The sequence below is a fragment of the Macrobrachium nipponense genome, chromosome 46, assembly GCF_015104395.2.
Source record: "Macrobrachium nipponense isolate FS-2020 chromosome 46, ASM1510439v2, whole genome shotgun sequence".
In the NCBI taxonomy this organism is placed as follows: Eukaryota; Metazoa; Arthropoda; class Malacostraca; order Decapoda; family Palaemonidae; genus Macrobrachium; species Macrobrachium nipponense.
This window is the reverse complement of record NC_061106.1, coordinates 15,346,133-15,364,364: the sequence shown is the minus strand read 5'-3', so window position 1 is coordinate 15,364,364 and position 18,232 is coordinate 15,346,133. Positions and strand designations below refer to the sequence as shown.

Below are 18,232 nucleotides of genomic sequence, written 5' to 3'. Positions count from 1 at the left end.
CGTTTAAAGGGAGAACGAGAGAGTCTCTCCGGAGACGAGCGCCTGCTAGTGTGAGAAACTTCTCTCCTACCAGGAGAAGACAATTTTGATCTCTTCACTGGAAGGGAGGAGTCTTTCCTTCGAGACGAATCCTTATGTAGAGCGCCTACCAAGGAGGATATTTGCTCCTGTAGATTAAGCAGGAAAAGCTTTGTCGGATCTTGAGGCGCTGGAGACGGTCTTCTCGCCCTCTTACTAGTCGAAGGAAAATCCTCTGGAAATCGCTCTGGCTTGAATCAAAAGCGTCTCCTTTCGGCGCTACCCCCCCACGATCTCTTCAGAGGACGAGACTTCGAAGCAGAGCTCCATCCACGCCTGGACGAGGAGGAGTCCGACGCAGAAAAACACTCTTCCAGGATGCCTTTTCTACGGCTATCCAAGGCAGCCTGGGTCGTTACTTCAGGGTCTGCCGAAGGGACGCCTGATCGTTGGGGGATGCTCCACATCCTCCCTGCGGCTTTTGACATTCCTCCTCCCCTGGTCCTGGAGTTTGGAAGCGGTCTAGGCCTAGGAGCAATGCGGAGCCGATCAGACGCCCCTCCACTGCACTGGGGTCACTGTATTCACTGACACTCTTACCTTGTGTTTCCATGGCTTTAAGCTGCTCCTGAAGCTCCCTGATCGAGGATCTCATTTTTTCCATTTCTGAAAATGAACCCTTAGATTCAACACAGGGAGAAGGGCTGAGGTTATGGGAGAAACATCATCTGGTTTTGTTAATTTCTGATTCAGGCTCAAAGAACAAGATCTACTGGAGCTTCTAGCTGACGCTTTCCTAGCTCTATCCTTCTCTCTTTTCTTAATATAAGAAGCTAAATCCTTCCATCCTTGCTCCGAAAGCCCTTCACATTCAGTACAAGTTCTATCAACCGCACATTCAGAACCTCTACATTTACTACAAAGCGTATGAGGATCTACCTCTGCTTTAAACAACCTAAGTTCTGCATTCTTCCCTTGCACAAACCCTAAACTTAGGAGTTACTTTAACTTCAGCCATCTTAATAGAAAAACCAAATCCAAATCCTAATCCAGTCCAAAATAAGCGTATGCCAATCCCGAGAATAAACAAGAGTACTTCACCAAATGAGTCCAACCAATTCTCGGCAAATGAGCAGAATTCCAATCAGGAGAGACCAAACAACAGTTGTTGCCGGCCTCAGCGACAGAGAAAATCTGGCTCAGAAAACGGGAATGGTTGGGATTCCGCCACCCAGCGGCGGGAATGGTAGATCACCTGACCTACCGGTAGCGTGTGCCGCGAGTTTTGAATTCTGTCGGGACGACGGAGTCTATAGCTAAGTATATATCTGCCTGGTAAGTCGCATATATAAAATCTTTCAGTTGGGTTTCCAAATAGACCTAACAGAATCTTACTTTACGTCTATTCCCAAAGCCTGTGCTAGACTCAGACCTTCTCAAAGGCCTACTGCAGTTTCATGGTTCTTAAATGATGTCCTCAAACTAGCCTCAGATACTGACAACTCGTCTTGCACATTCATGATGCTCTTAGAAAGACGTTATTTTTGTTAAGCCTGGCTTCAGGAGCCAGAATTTCAGAACTGTCGGCTCTATCCAGAGATGCGGGTCATGTGGAATTTCTCCCCTCAGGAGAAGTTCTACTTTCCCTGGATCGTAGCTTTTTAGCAAAAAATGAGGATCCCCTTGCAAGGTGGGCTCCTTGGAAAGTCATCCCACTTCCGCAAGATCCTTCTCTCTGCCCAGTATCAACTTTAAGAGCCTTTCTATCTCGTACATCCTCTAGATCCTCAGGTTCTCTCTTTATGAGAGAAAAAGGTGGCACTTTATCAGTGAAAGGAATCAGACAACAGATACTTTACTTCATTAAACAAGCCAACCCTGATTCATTTCCAAAAGCACATGACATCAGAGGAGTAGCCACCTCAATTAATTACTTCCAACATATGAACTTTGAGGATCTTAAAAAGTATACTGGATGGAAATCACCGACAGTCTTTAAACGTCATTACCTGAAGTCCTTGGAATCTTTAAAATTTTCTGCAGTAGCAGCGGGAAACATTGTTCCTCCTGATACTGCACAGTAGTTGTAGTATAGATCCAGGTCTCCTTTCTACCTACCTCGTCCAACGTGCCTCACCCTATTGCCATGCTACTCGGGATACTCTAGCCTTAGCCGCTAGAATCATATTGGTGGATTGTCCCTTTTGCTAGGGACATCCACGTTATGTACATATAATGTACTTCAGTGTTTCTACCCTTATTTTTATGCTAGGGTAGAACACAATGAGTTTGTATATTTTGTAAATATCTTAATTAAGTGAATTCATTCTATATTGTTCTTGCCATTACACTATTATGTATCACCATGTCTAATATAAGTTAATTTTAAGTACTTTTATATTTGATTGCTTTCTTTACCATGCCATTGTTTAGGATAAGTTAGCTTTTAAGTACTTTTGGTTTGTATACTGTAATGTCCCTGATTCACTTATATTATATAACTCTTTTTTACTATTGGGTTTCATTTGTCCTTATTCCCATCTTGTCTGTTTCTCTGGTACTATTTCATAGGCCAACACGAGCTGAGCCCAGAAAAGGGATTTTGACGTAAGGAAAAAATCTATTTCTGGGTGATTGGCTCGTGTCGCCCTATGAAACCCACCTGTTTTCTTTTACCCACCCTACAGGACAAGATGTTCATAGATTAAGGATGACCGCTAGGGGCGCTGCTGTCCGTGGCGTCGGTAGTAGTAGTAGTAGCGGCCGCATCACCCTTTAGTATCAGCTCTCTCTGGTGGGGATTTTATGTTGGAAGGTCTAAATGGTAAATGACTCGTGGTAGTGATCCCACTCGCCTATATTCCCATACCGACACTTCTTTTATAGAGTGAGCGAGTCAGTTTTACTGACATTTTCTTAATTTTATTTTTCTCTGGTAATTTTAGATTAATTTTACCTAGAAATAATGATCTTAAGGATATTTCATAGGGCGACACGAGCCAATCACCCAGAAATAGATTTTTCCTACGTCAAAATCCCTTTTATATATGATAATGATAATTTTTTTCATTTCTGATGGTTGCATACTAAACTTCAGCCAATGACAAAAAAAGGAGCCAAAAATAAACTCTTAATGAAAACTAAGCGCGCTGCGATTTTTTGAAAAAAATATTTTTTCCGCTTCCGCACTCACTCTGAAACACCTCCGGCACACGGGAGACAATTTTTTTTTTACCGCTTCGGCGTAAGAAGGTTAAATGTGATAAGGGAAAAACAATATGCACAATGTTCCGCCTTTTTAGGAACCCTAAGGGAATAATTATAATCTACTGAACTTTGAGAAACAAAAGTAGTGTGCTTTCAGCAAGTCAGGCATTGTTAAGCTGCATGAATTATTCAAAACAACTCAAAAATTGTATCACCTCTGTGTTCCTATTATCAAATTACTATCAATATTAAACTCACTATTGGAACATTCAGCACACAAGGCAGCCATTGCCGAACTGAATATCTGGTGATGAAAACTGAGGAGAGTCTGAAAGCATCCAGCAATGTGTCATAAAAAGTTATGAAGCTTTAACTGGGTAACAATAGTTAAGCATTTCATCATAGATAAAATATGGGTACTAAGGCAAAAGCATTACTCTGTGGCGCAGGTGCTATAAGTACCTAGGATTGAACAAAGAATGTCTTGGAGGTTATGCAAATCACTGAAAACAGCAACAAATTCCTTGAATAAATTAAAGAATATTAATAGGAATACAATGACAATGCACGTTGCCATTTGCTTGTCTTTCACACTCAATAACAAAATATGTAATATTGAAAGGACTATCATTTCACCATTATTGTTAATGAACTTGGTGATGGAGAAAAATCAATGTATTATGATATTATTAAATCCTTTTTTCTAATTTTCTGTTAGTTATGAGACAAAATGATTACCTATAAGTTACCTTTCACCATACAATAATATCTTTATAACATTAAAAATAACCATAACAGAGATACATATTTTCAAGTATTTCTGCTGAGATTATACATTTCATATGTGACTTCAGTAACTTATCACAGATCATTGCTATTATAAGAGGTTTACCCAGGTCACATCTAGACTATTATATAGCATGCCCCAAGTATTTTCTTATATCAGGAGAAAAAATGGAAGCTAATAACATTGAAGAAATTAGGCAACTCAGAAATTAAACCAAGGGAAAGATATGTGAAGTAGTATAAGACAGCAAGGGTTAAAGAAAGGCTTTAAAGAGCCTTAAGGACCCATCGAAGATGGTAATTCCATAAAGAATGCTTGGTCTCGATACACAGTCCAACAGAAGCTCAAGTTTAGAGATGAAAAAGCCTTTCATGAAACAACCAATCAGGAACATGGAAAAGAAGTAAACTTACCATTAACAAGGTACAATATGCTAGCAAAAAGACAAGAATTATCTGAAGGTACAACTTTTTTCAGTAAGATGCCACTATTAGCAGTTATTTCAGAAGATTCTCTTTGTGTAGAAACTTTGTCTATTCTTGGAGTTGCAGGTAATGTACCTTCTGTCTTCACTGGTGCAGGGGCGGCATCTTCTACAGTCTGGAAAATATAACAAAAAAGTCACCTTTAATCCTAGGCCATATATCTTAGATCACTTATGAACATGAGAAATGATGATTTATCAGATTTCTCTCAAAATAAGAGACATACAAAAATAAAGTCTTCACAAAATAGGGCATTTTTAAGGTAATTTAAATTTTTTATAGATATAAAAACCTATCTCTGCGGTAATATAAAAAAATTGGATTTGTATGATTAAATATCAGATTTTTCCCCCTCCCACTTTTTTTATTATAAGTTTAAGCAATTTTGAAACAGTAGTTTTTGGGGATTTAATCAATGTTTTTTTTTACTACTTTATTCTGTGCTTGTGGGTGAGGGATGGTTTAATTAATGTTTGTTTTTCTTTTTTTTATTTCAGTTTGGTAGGGTGGATGCGTGAGCGAGTCTCCTTCACTTGGATGCCCACCTCTCTTGGATATAGTTATGGAATCAAGTATAGAAGTGCACTATCCAGAACCTACAAAATATTTAGTACAGTACTTGAAGAAAGATGAAAAGAGTGTGTGAATCGGCCTAACAATGATGTGGTTTACCGAATTCAATCTGAAGTAAAGGAAGAGAAAAAGACATTTGGTTCTCAAATAACCTTTGCTGGACAATCCTAAGTGGATGTGATAGACTTATCTTTCGACCATTGGAAGAGTTTCCATTTTATGTGGGAGATTCTTAGATGGTCGTTGCAATGTTAAAATTAAGGAAATAAGTAGATTCTTAGGTGGTCAAGGTAACATCAAGTAATATTATGTAATCTTAAGTTAGGGCAAGTTAGATATTGGGACAGGAGGATAGGTTTGATGAGCTAGGGATAAGACTGAGTATGGTAATAAATTAGTTTAAGGAGAATCTGAGTTTCATTTGGTCACTTTCAAGTTTGTTCCCACTATCCTGCTTCAATTGTGGAAAAGAAGTCACTTACATATTTTTGGCACCCAATATGTTATTAAAAGAATGTGCTTTAAGGGCTGTTGCCAGTCCCAAGCACAGAGCCTTAAACAGGTTGACTTTCCCTTCACAGACAAAGTACGTAGAGGTACGTACTTCCGTCATTCCTGTTGGATGGTCTACACAAATCATGACACTGTTCTACATGATGGAAAGCAACATAAAGCACATGGCTTTTACCTTTATGGTATCTGACAACAAGACCTACTCCAAAGAAGCAGCCAACAATGGAGGATGGAGGAGCTGAAGTCAGCCAGCAAACATCAATGGCACTATAGATGCCAGAGACAGCTAAACACACCATGAACCTAGGCACTTCCATGTTACATCACAATGATAACTTCGTGAGCAGGGACTACAGACAAGCATGGAATCACAAAATATTATTTTTCATAATAAGTTTATTATTTAGATACATAGCCACTGTTAAAGATAGCTTATATTTCAATGCTGATAGGCAAGTCAGCATTCAAACAAAAGAAGAAATGGCTGCCTGGATGACTGTCTAGTACACCTGTTCTCCACTAGGTGTTTTGAATGTTTTAGCTCTTGTTATAAGCCTCCTTGAAAGCCCACTACTAAGTTGTGGGAAGACTGGTTGGAGGTCTACTTTAAGGTCCACGCCGACCGCGGAATTTCAATGAATTATAAAATTTTGGTTATTAAGAGTTTTCAACTATTTTTTTGTCTAAATAAACATATCCTGAAGCAATAATGCTAAAAAAATTTTAAATTGGTTTATTGACAATTTTGTTCATCACTTGTATGACACACTGAACCACAAACTGTGAAAAAGACTCATAAAAAATGTCTGTTAGAATAACAAGATAGGATCAGGTAAGTTATTCACTGCTTTGGATGGTTATATGCATAAATAAACATATCTAGAAACGTTACCGCTAAAAATGAATGCTTAGATTGGATCATGGACAACATTATTCATCGTTTTTACAGCACTGTGAATAACAAATTGTAAAAAAAAAGCATGGAAAACACAATGTGATAATGAAATTTATGAAAAAATAATTGTTCCCTATTAAAATATCTCATACAAAACAGCTTACGTTTAGGGATAACTAGCTTCATGAATCTAAACATTTCTCATTGTTTGTCGTTTTTGAGTCCAGAAATATTGCTTTGATGTTTCCTGAAAACTTACTTTTTTTTCAAAACTAAATGCTTTGTTCTCCAAGAAGACTGAAACAAGACTTGTGTTTATTTAATATTATTTGTAGACTAAGCACTAAAAATTAGAAGGGAATAACCTTCAATCGTAAGGTAAAAAACAAGCTTTTTAACTGTCATAGTTTCATAGTTATTACAAAATGAGCTATAATTTCTTATTCTTTTGCTGTTTTCTCAAAACTTTCTTTTTTAAAAAAACTAACTCTTCCACGCTAAACTCTCGCTACCACCAGAAACACTGAAAGCTGGCTCCACAAACTCCCTAAGCTGGCACCACAAACACACTACACTGGCAATAAAAACTTCAACAATCTAAACAGATACTCTGTTTCAGCAAGGACAAAGCACTTGTCAGTCTCGAGTTTGTCCCATCAAAGAAACAAGATAAAGAAAACCAAATCTTTGACTGAAGATGGTCTAAGCACCGATTAAGCGCCTGTATAATAAAAGGTGGTGCTCCATAACTTAATAAAAACCAGAAGACAGCCCCGGCACACTTAATGGGATGTTTATGAGCCACAGTATGAGATAACTTATGAAACACACTCTACAAGAAAGAGAAAGTTTGGGTTCTCTTTCTCCAAATAGTTAAAGGATGCTAAACAATAGGATAATCTTCTTGTGCCAGCTGGAAACTGGTTAAAAACAATCAAAGATTGTAAAGCAAGGAATCTGTGGCATCTGGCAACTCATGTGTATACAAAGTGGAAGCTGGTCGCTGACCAGGCATAGAACATAGTGTCAGTCTTTCTTTGACCACCTTGGAGAGTGGTCGCATGCACTCTCCTTCCCAAGTCAGTTGCTTCGTTAGGCCTTGTCAACACATGTTCCCGGGCATTCAGGGGTTTCCGTGGTCCTGGTTGTTGGCTGCTACTAATGCAGATCCCCTTATTACATGCAGTAGGTGCCAATCTAATTTTTATACCATTACTAATCCTTGCCCGGAATGTCATCCTGGCCTGTGTCGTAGTGGAGGGCCTTCTACAAGATAAGGGAGTATCATAGAGTATCCACTTGTCCTTCTTGGGAGGATTTTTTACCTTCTCATTTGGATGGTTCAGCATCCCTTTCTTCCAGAACCATTCCCTCTGCATTGGTTGTACCACTGTCATCGTTGGAACTTTTGGGAGTTGCACAGGATGAGATTATGTTTAATGTAGCCCCTCTCCTGTGGGATATAATGTCCTTCCTGAGAGGGAAGAGGCTACGTGTAAGCCTTCTGCTTCCTTTTATTTCAGATTCCGAATCAAACAAGATGGCATCTCTAGGCCTATGGGGTGCCCCTCTCTCTGGCATGGCAAGAAGAGTCGTAGAAGGAGTGATTCTTCTTCTCCTCCCTCTAGAAAAAGATGTTGTAGAGGGAGTAAGCTCTCTTCTCCATCTCATTCTGCTTCTTCATCTCCTTCTCCCCCTCCTCGTCCTTGAATCAAACGTTGGAGAATTATGGACTTTGTGGCGTTGTCTTCTGTGAGCCGTGTCTCTTCCTACCATCTCTGTCTCCTGTACCTGTTTTAGTCCATCGTAAAGATGATAAGGCTCCGATTAAGAGGTCGAAGGTGCCTGCTACGACAGTGTCTCCTACACCTTCCAAAGATTCTTCTCTCTACAAACGTGTTGTGGTTGACGGTCGAGAACGTGAGGCGACTCTGGTCTGTTTCCTGTTTCTTGTTCACTGTTCAAAGACTGGGACCTTAGGAATCAGTCTCTTTCAGGAAATTTGCTTCGGTGTCGTTCCCTCTCTTGAGACCATGCTTGTGCGTCATTGCACGGCCATGTACTTGACTCGTCTCATGGCCATGTACGTGATTTGCCCTGCGACATGTACTACGTGGTTCGTCACACGAGCATGAACATGGTTTAGCTTGAGACCATGTACGGGTTTCTTCGCATGGAGGTATTATTCCACCAATGTGGTTCAGCTGATACTCAGTCACCTTAATTCGGATTTGATCCGTCTTAAGCCTGGTTTGACCCTGGATCAGGTTAGGTCTGAAGGTCCATCATTTTCTTTGCAAGAGGCCTTGGCTATGGAGGCTACTGCTTCTACCACCTTCCAGACTGTGTCCTGGTTAGAATTGTGGTCCACTGCGGTAGCCACGATAGCATTGGATTGAACCGAGGGAAGTTCAGTCAGTTCTTCCTCCTTTGTCAGGCTATTGCAGTCTGAGGCTAAGGCCATTTTTTGTCAAGGCCACCTTAGTGCAACTTTGTGGGCCAAACTCCTTCTGGCTAGGAGGGATGTGGCCTTGATTACATTTACTCTTACCTGAAAACACTTTTCAGTAAATTTAAGAATATAAATGTTATTTAAACAATATTACAATAATATAATTAAACACTATAAAACTTTCAATAAAAAGAGAATCTTAACCATATGGCAATAATCAGCTGAGAGTGAAGTTACAAAGTAAAACATAAAATTGCAAAGGTATACACGAACATACATTGGCTACAAAATCACATATTTACACAAATAATATTTTGTGAAAAACTAAAAATTCATGAGCTTGTCAACTCCCATCATGAAGTTACTCAAGGATTACAAGTAAGGAGAACAGTTTACTGCTGCATATTTCACAATATATATTGTATCTAAATCAGTTTGTAACAAACTATTGGCCACTAAGTCAAACAAAAATATTATCTATATAGTAAAAGTACAGGTTAAGACTCATACACTTTTAGCGCAAACAATAATAATTGTAAAGTTTTTACACACGTTACAAAAACAATACCTATCACTATATCAAAGAAAAGGAGCTTACAATAGTGAACAATATAGTAAAAGAAAAGTATTCATAGAAAATTTTCAAACACTAACTTTGATACAGTGAAGAAAACATGCTGGTGCTGTTCATAAGCCTAAGTTGAGGTTTCAATGAAAAACTTGTTAATCTTATGCCCAGCATCAGAAAAAAAAACTGTATATTCAGCAAGAAATTAATGACCAAGGATGAAATAAAATGAAAATCAGATACAACATGGAGACACTGTGCACATATGCAGCAAAACCTACCTGAGTCACCTAATCTTCATTTTTAATCTACAGTGGAATTATGTACAGTAGTGCCTCAGGTTACGAAATTAATCTGTTCCGAAGCGGCCTTCATGACCTGATTTTTTTGTATCTAGAACTACGTTTTACATGTAAATTGTCTAATTTGTTCCAAGCCGTACAAAAACACTGCAGAAATTTTATAATAAAGCTAAATTGACCAATAAACAATGAAATACAACAATTTGGACCATTCAATACCTAACCTAACCGTGACTGTATCTGTAAATAAAGTGTATTAGTGTACAAGGTACAAGAAATACTGTACGTACATGTACGTACGTATGTAGTAAAATGTGGAACCTTACCTTTCGAGTGAGGCGATGTCCGAAAGTAGTGACAGAGGAGGAGAACAAATGGCAGAAAACATGAACACTTAACTTTACAAAACACATTAAAAAATGGCAGAAAACATTAACACTAAACTTTACAAAACACATTAACAAATGGCAGAAAACATTAACACTTCTTGATTATCTCCATCTTTGTCTCCATAGAAAGCATCCTCTTCTTTCCGTGAACTTCAGCAACATTCTTGGGACCCATGGCTAATAACCTAAGTAATTAAGTTTACACACAACACGATAAAGTAACTTTCAGTACAACGAAAGCGAAATCACTAACACGAGTTTATGTTAACAAATGAAATCTATGTGAACGAACGAATTCCAGGTGTTTATGATAATGCAGCCGCAACGAAATGGTCAATGAACGCCTTTACATAGAGGCATGATGGGACAGATGCTGACCAATAGGAGAGCAGGATCTTACGGCAGTGACTAGCATCAGGAGTCAATGGGAGAGCGGGAGGATGGTGGCGAGTCTACTGAGTTGGCAGTGCGCGAGTTTTAAAATTGTTCTCAGCAGCCCGGGCGAATCTCGGACTTTACAGTACATGCACCCTTTCACAACCTGAATTATTTTCATAACCTGCATTTTTCGTACATAGGGACTTTTGTATGTAGGGGTATGACTGTAACTAGGATTTCATAAGACATGCATAAAAAAAAAAAAACTTACATTAAAGCAATGGGTTTGTAATGAATCAATTTATTTTTTCATTGTAAAATATTTTTGTGCAAGAAAAAAAGTATTTGTCAGCTAAGACATACCGTATTTGTTGAAGGCTCAACATCTTCAACTATCAAAACATCCCCATTTCTAACTCCAACAGTTTTGAGAGTCATGGTATAGCTGCCTTTGATAGGTTTTGGTGGGAAACCTGAAAAAATGTCCACAGATATGTCAAAGAGAAAAAAAAACTTGTTAATAATTAAATAAAACCAAATCCCGTCTATTTCAATATCATATCTTTTCAGAAACAATACAAAACTATATTATATAGTACTTAAGAGTCCTCTAAATTATTATTCATACGGAGTCACTGCTAAAAGCGACTTCTTTCTAACTTCTGGTAAAACTGCTTTAGATTGATATTACCATACATACCACTTTGTCTATGATAGAAATTGTAATCGTACTGGGAGTGTTCCAAAAATGAAAATAAAAAAATTATTGTTTCACAGATACAAAACCAAAATTATATAACTTTCAGAAATAAACACTCCTAACCACACATGAAAAGCATAAAAATGTCACAACTGAATTACGATTTCAAGTGCAGACCAACGTGAGTCCCACCATAAATTAACATTTTTTCATTTTTATCCTAAAAGAAAGCATGTTATGAACTAATTAGGGGGAAGGGAGGAAGGAATGAAGACAACACACTAGAGTATTTTAGTAAAAAAACAAAAATTACAGAGTTGGCATACAAAATACAAAGCTGCTTTACATGATAACTCTTTAATTTTTGTTTCTTTACTAAAGTACTCCATTGTATTGTCTTTGTTCCTTCCTCCCTCCCCCTTTATTAGTTCATAACATGTGTGCCCAACGAACTGTCTATGTAAACTATTGGCCGCTAGCATCTTCTGATACTTCACAAAATTTTCATACTCTCATCAGATTACTCATTATCTTCAAACCCAGAAAACCATACTTGTGCCTCAACAACTGGACTAACATAGGCTAGTTGCTCAAGTAATCAAGAATAGTCTTCCTAGTCAAGGTTCTGAGACCCACCCTGTGGTAGGGGTGTAAGAATACTATTACTGTAAATCCAGCGTGTCATAAAAGGCAACTAAAAGAAAAACTGTTGCCTTGCAGTCTTACTTTTTTAATAAAAGGCTAGGCCCACTGCCAATAACTGTGGAAACTGCTGCCTTGCAGTCTTACTATCTAGTAAAAGGCTAGACCCACTGCCAATAACTGTGGAAACAGTTGCCTTGTAGGTGGACTTTTTAGTCAAACGCAAGGCCCACCGCCAATAACCGTGGTTGACGACAGCAGGGGCATGCAGTCATAAAAACCCCTTTGCCAAATAATAGACCATGCCTGATGTTGTAAGGAAAGGCATATCAGGCAACCAACCCCTTCCCTTAGTGTAGGGATAACAGTGGGAAAGAAGAAGAGTAAAGTTTCAGAGAGGTATTGAACTAAGTGGTTCAAAATTGGGTCCTAAGAACCATTTGAGAACCATGTTGAGATTCCATGACAATAAGTAGACTTCTTAGATTTGCAAGTGTCAAATGACTTCATGAGATCAGTAATATATTGATTATTCCTAAGATCCAGGCCTCCAAGTTGAAACACTGAGCTGAGCATTGATCTGTAGCCTTTAATTGTAGACACTGATAAACCTATAGAAGTTCTCAGAAATAGCAAAAATTCTGCTATTTCTGTTAAAGACGTCTCAGTGGTTGAGACTTTATTGCTCCTGTACCAAGAGTGGAAAATCGACCATTTGTGCTGGTAGACATCTGCAGAAGAATGACATTGGCATCTCACCATAAGAGTATGCAACTGCCTTTGAAAATTCTTTAGCTCTGAGCAACTTCTTGACAGTTTGAAAGCAGTCAGAGCTAGATTTGACAGACCCCGATGATACCATTTGAGGTGCAGCTGTCTAAGGAGACTAGCTCTTTGAGGGAGTAGTCTCAGAAAGTTGCTGAGAAGTTCTAGAAGTTCTGGGAACCACTCTTAGTGGCCAGAAGGGAGCTATCAGTATCACTGATACAGAACAGAGGAAGATGACGATTTTCGGAAGTCACAAAAAGACCTATTATGGGAGTTCCTCTTAACTTCCAAAGTTCTTGACATACAGACTGATTCAGCATCCACTGCACTGGAATCACTTGGTCTCTTCTGCTCAACTGATCCGCTAGGACGTTCATTCGTCCCTGAACGAACCTTGTTATGATGGAAGTTTGATTCTGCTTTGCCCAAACCATAGAGAAGGAATGAGTTCTCCTTCGTCTGGCAATATACGAAAGAGCTGTTGTGTTGTCGAAGTACACTGCAACAGTTTTTCCTGCTACCTCTGGAGCAAAAGCCTGAAGCCTTAGATGGACTGCTCTCAGCTCTTTGATATTTATGTGGTCTCTCAGCTGTTCTCCCGACCATTTTGTTTCACTTGGAAGACTTCACATGAAATTTCTGCAATTCTACCTCAACGCCAGCTTGGACAGGAAGAAATATCCAGATTCTTTCATCATGCCTATTCACTAGAGATCAAACAACACCTGATTTGGTGGAAGTCAGAAGACAGGTTGTTAGAAGGGAAGTAGCAGTTAGTGCGGAACCCAGACCTCAGCTTCTAGTCAGATGTGTCGGACGTAGGATGGGGAGCTCTTTTGGAGGACAAGGAAGTAGTATCAGGAAAGTGGTCAAGAGAACAGTTGAGACCACATAAATATCAAAGAGCTGAGAGCAGTCCATCTAGGGTTTCAGGCTTTTGCCTCAGAAGTAGCACGGAAAATTTCTTACATCATTCCACTTTGCAAACTTCCTCCGATACTTTGCTACGAGTTCTTTCTTCAACTCTACAGTGTTTCTCACCTTTTTTACAGAAGGGCTGGCACTTGAAACTTACTTTGGCCCCATGATAGCTTATTTAGCAGTTGCACTCAAATAAAAAAAAGCACAAAAACAACAAAAACAAAAGCAGAATGGGTCATAAAACAAGATGAGATGCCATGTTTGGGCGCCCGATACGGAACCCGGTCATGCGCTGGGCCCTGGATGGAGCATTTATGAGTGTACAAAAACCGAGGAAACATACAATAACAAAGACAAAATCTTGTAGAAAAAAATCTACAAAAACTGAAACACAAAACGAGAGGCATATGAAAACTGAGGATTAACCGTACAAAAATTCAGTTTCAACAAACTTTTTCTTATATGTACAACCTAATGCTTTCATCACTAGTTGTAGATGACATAATGCAAAAACAGAAAACAAGCAAAATATATGTAATGTACAGGAGAAAATTAGCCAGAAATTATCAAAACTTTTACTTATGCATTCACAACGTCTTAATAAGGACACAGCATGAAGAATTCCGATGAGAATGTAAACATTCCAGCACCAACTGGCAGGAAACAGTTGATTACAAAGAGTCCTAGTAGGTTAGCCAAAAGATATTTTTTATTATTTTGTATGCCAATCGCACCTAATGACATGAAGATATAAGCTACCTGTAACAGCAGGTAAAGTTCATTGCAAATAATGATTTATAGTACTAGTACGTATGTATCTGCATCATTCATTATAAGGTGAAATTTCAATCTTAATCTACTGCCCTTCAACAGCCATACATACTCGTTAATCGGAAAAATAAAAGGCTTGTAATCTGAATGAATACACAATTTGTCATCATCTCTTTTTGGTGTATTTCAGCTTTTCCATTTGAATTTACTGTAGATCCTCATGGTCATCATTTGTTTTAAATATTTGTCTTGAACTGACTAGTTATCTCATTAGTTCAGGCATGTCTGCCTGATTTCCCATCTAGTTCAATTCTGTATATACAGTACCCTATACCCATGATTATACAAAATTTCCTGTTTGCCTTTGCTCTACTACTGTTCCTCTCCCATTCTGATCACATGCTCCAACCATCTTAGCCTTTGACATATGCCCAATTTCCAGTATAACAAATTTCACATTAACTTTCTCAATTATAATATGATCTTTCCAATCCACACCAACCATAGATCTTAGCATTTTGTTATTCATGATGTAAGTGCTCATGGTCTTCTTGGTGTGCATTAAAGTGAATTCTAACAATGTAGTTACCTGACAGAATCTTCTGCCTTTCAGGCGCAACTGAAGTGACATCTTGTATGGCTGCGAGCAGGTCAGCAAGTGTGCTATCTCCATTCACACGATCGGTCAGTGGGAGCTGTCCTCCTCCTTTAGTTTTTACTCGCAAACGATACATGGTTTGTTCTGAAATAAAGTAAATATATAAAAACATTGAAATCTCTAATGACTATTCTGCAAAAGCATTTGAAATACTCAATAACGTTATGTAACGTAACACACCAGTGACATTAATACTGTCTTTACAGCATAAAACATTTTTTCATATAAACCTACAAATTACACCATACATACATACAGTAGGACCATTATTCATGTTCCAAACATGACAAGCTTCATAAGTATTTAATCTGGCAAGGGGACATAGGTAGTCACTCCACGCATGCACTATCAGGATCCACAATTACGTATGTCTCGACTAATCCTTACTTTTAATGTTAAGTGATGTCAGGCAGCAAGGCTTGAGTGGTTGGGAGGAGGGTACTTAGCATAAGATTACTAATAGATTTACAGAGAAAAAATGTTTCAATTATAAATCGTGTTTCATTATAACCTAATGTATGTTACATACATGCCAAGGTACTGTATGCTCCAATGTTGGCTTATGCCTGCAGGATCAAGATTACTTGAGGATTATAATGACTTGTGAACCATGACTCCGGTAGCTTATAGGTTGGAAAAAGTATGGTTCAAAATGTATGAACTGCAAAGCAAAGAGCTTGTATCAAATATCTTCCAGAATATGAAAGGAAGTGCTATCTATATAAGATATAGGTGGTAAATAACCCTTGAAGCCTTTGTGTTTTGTTAATGGCATAAATAGAAAAGGATGATGAGTTGAGATGAGGTGAATAAACAACCCTCCATGGTAAAACATGGCCAACCACAATTAACAGTCCCAATAAATAAAGTTCACCACCTATCAGTAACATCTCTAAAACTGAAAGCAGAGAAGGTAAACTGGCACTGCCTGGTACCAGCATACAATAAAGATAATTCTAAATCATACTTAAGACCAACTCAAGTAGAAAGTACTTTGACTTTGTTGGCTTGCACTCTTACTTTTTCTGCTTTGCTATATGCTACTTTAAGGTAGGATCTCACAATGACCTGCATTAGTCAGTAGGAAACAATGGTCTTTGTGATGTTTCTTCCTTTGGCCAATGAAGAGGAACAGCCTACAGTCACTGCCCTGAAGTGTCTGGTGCTTCCAATATACGTATAGTGTAATAACCTTTCCTGAACATAATAAAGGGCCTTCTGATTACTGGAGACCCAGGATAAGGAACAATGGCAAAAGGTGCCATGGAATGGCCCTAGCTACATTTGTGGTTTGTCTCCACTCTATGAGGGGTGAACAGCAGTTCCACAGACAATCAACTTCCAGCATAGGCCTATGTGATGTGACCTCCCCATACACTTTGTGGATCCTCCTAACCCATATCCAAGATGTAAATGGCAGCAGACACCATCTGAAGCAGTTCATATGGAGACTTCAAAAGGCCTATACGTAAAAATGAGGGTGAGATCATTTGATCAACATAGGAGTAACTTCTCAAAAATATTGGATGATCCACAGCAATTCCACAGAACTACAAATAAACCCACAAGGTTAAAAAACTGGCAAGAGGGCAAATCTTAATCCTTGATAGACAACTTTGTGCAATTAAGTGCATATGAGTAAAAGTTAATGATCATTGGTATATTAAAGTTGATCAGAATCATTACTAATGAATAAGCCTCTTTTCCCACTTTATTAGTAACATCCAAAGGTCTACACTTGATTATTTAAAGCCTCCTATGAGTAGGTGGGACACAGTGGTCTGTGTTAGGTTAGAATGTTTTCTTGTAATTGCCACTACCACATTCTTTTGTTCCTTATACAAAAGTTAATGGGGGGGGGGGGGGGGGGGGGGGGGGGGGGGTGAACCCAGGTGTCTTGATGTCAGGTAAGACAGTTTCCTAGGTTAGGGTGGACTAAGGAAGGTCAGCTAAAATGTATCCCTGTAAGCACCAATGCTACAATTTTTAGTAAGTATAAATGGGGGCTCCATATGGGCAAAGCCCTCCTCTGCAGGGTAGAACAAGATGTTCAGAGTTAGGGCAAATGAGGGAAGTTTAGGTTAGCTTATGATATAAACTACTGTATATTGCCATGTTTAAAACGACCTTTAGATAAGACGAAGTAAATATCATAGCAAATTTTTATGAATTTATTTCACATCTGTAGTATATAAGACAACTGCTAAATTACAAACCCTCTGTGTATACTATAGGCTAGCTTTTGGTTATGTGAAGATGATGTTATTACAAATGCAGTTTTACTTACTGTATCATAAAAAATTCAGAACAAACAAACAAAACAAAGCCAATTCTACATAATGCTGTTCCTACATCCGTTGTCTAAAAGGGAAACCTTTGTTTTGTTTACGTTTCATTGACAATCATAAACAACCCCTAACAACACAATAATTATTGTACATAATTATTGTTCGTATAACTTAACTGTTCTAAACAGTTGTAAGTCATCCAAAATTGTGTTACAGATGATAATGAATTTTTAATGAAAAATTAACATATGCTATCCTAAATATTATTACTACCGTAATTACACAATTATTAAAAGTTCTAAAAGGTTAAAGAGAGATAAAGGTAGCTGTGATCACAACCGTAACTTAATGTTTATATTTTCTCAGCTGGGCTCGCATAGATAAAACTTGATTTCATTGAATATGCCAATATCAATACATAAGGTAAAAATGGTTTTATTACCTTTATTATCTGTTTAATTCATAATGTGAATCTGTTCATGTATGTCAGTGGTTATCGCACCGACGGTGAGGCTAACCTATCAATAAACAACACTTTGAATTCAAGGTTTGAATTTCAGAATGGTAGTATAAGACGACCCCAAATTTTTAGGAGTGAATTTTAGGCTTAACAGGTCATCTTATATATGGATATAGTATATGGTACCAATGAAATTACCACTGCAACATTTTATCTTATGCTTCCTTTTCTGACATAGGACACTTTTAAATGTTTGGAATAAAGCATAAATAACATAATTCACTATTATCTCTGTAGGTTCAATGACCTCCTTCTTTCAATATGTGACTTAGTGGTTTTTGTTTGTTGCTCTACAATTTTGTCCTGTTGTGGTGAAGAGAAGTTTTGGTATCCAGTTGGACACTGAGGGGTTGGTAAAACACCCTACAATTTAAAACAAAGTTTTTTGACACAGCAT

The 18,232-nt window shown here is 38.1% G+C and overlaps 1 protein-coding gene across 2 annotated transcripts in view; it reads right to left on the bottom strand.

Annotated features, from left to right (window-relative positions):
- Positions 1–15,117, bottom strand: part of LOC135214769 (ubiquitin thioesterase OTU1-like) — a 95,781-nt gene extending 80,664 nt beyond the window's left edge. For both annotated transcript variants that reach the window (XM_064249125.1, XM_064249126.1), the window contains exons 1-3: positions 14,959–15,117; positions 10,931–11,040; positions 4,426–4,612 (exon numbers count right to left, since the gene is read on the bottom strand). In XM_064249125.1, the coding sequence (XP_064105195.1) occupies positions 4,426–4,612; positions 10,931–11,040; positions 14,959–15,103 (442 nt within the window). In that variant the 5' untranslated portion in view covers positions 15,104–15,117. The remainder of the gene's footprint in view (positions 1–4,425; positions 4,613–10,930; positions 11,041–14,958) is intronic.
- Positions 15,118–18,232: the final 3,115 nt, after the last annotated feature.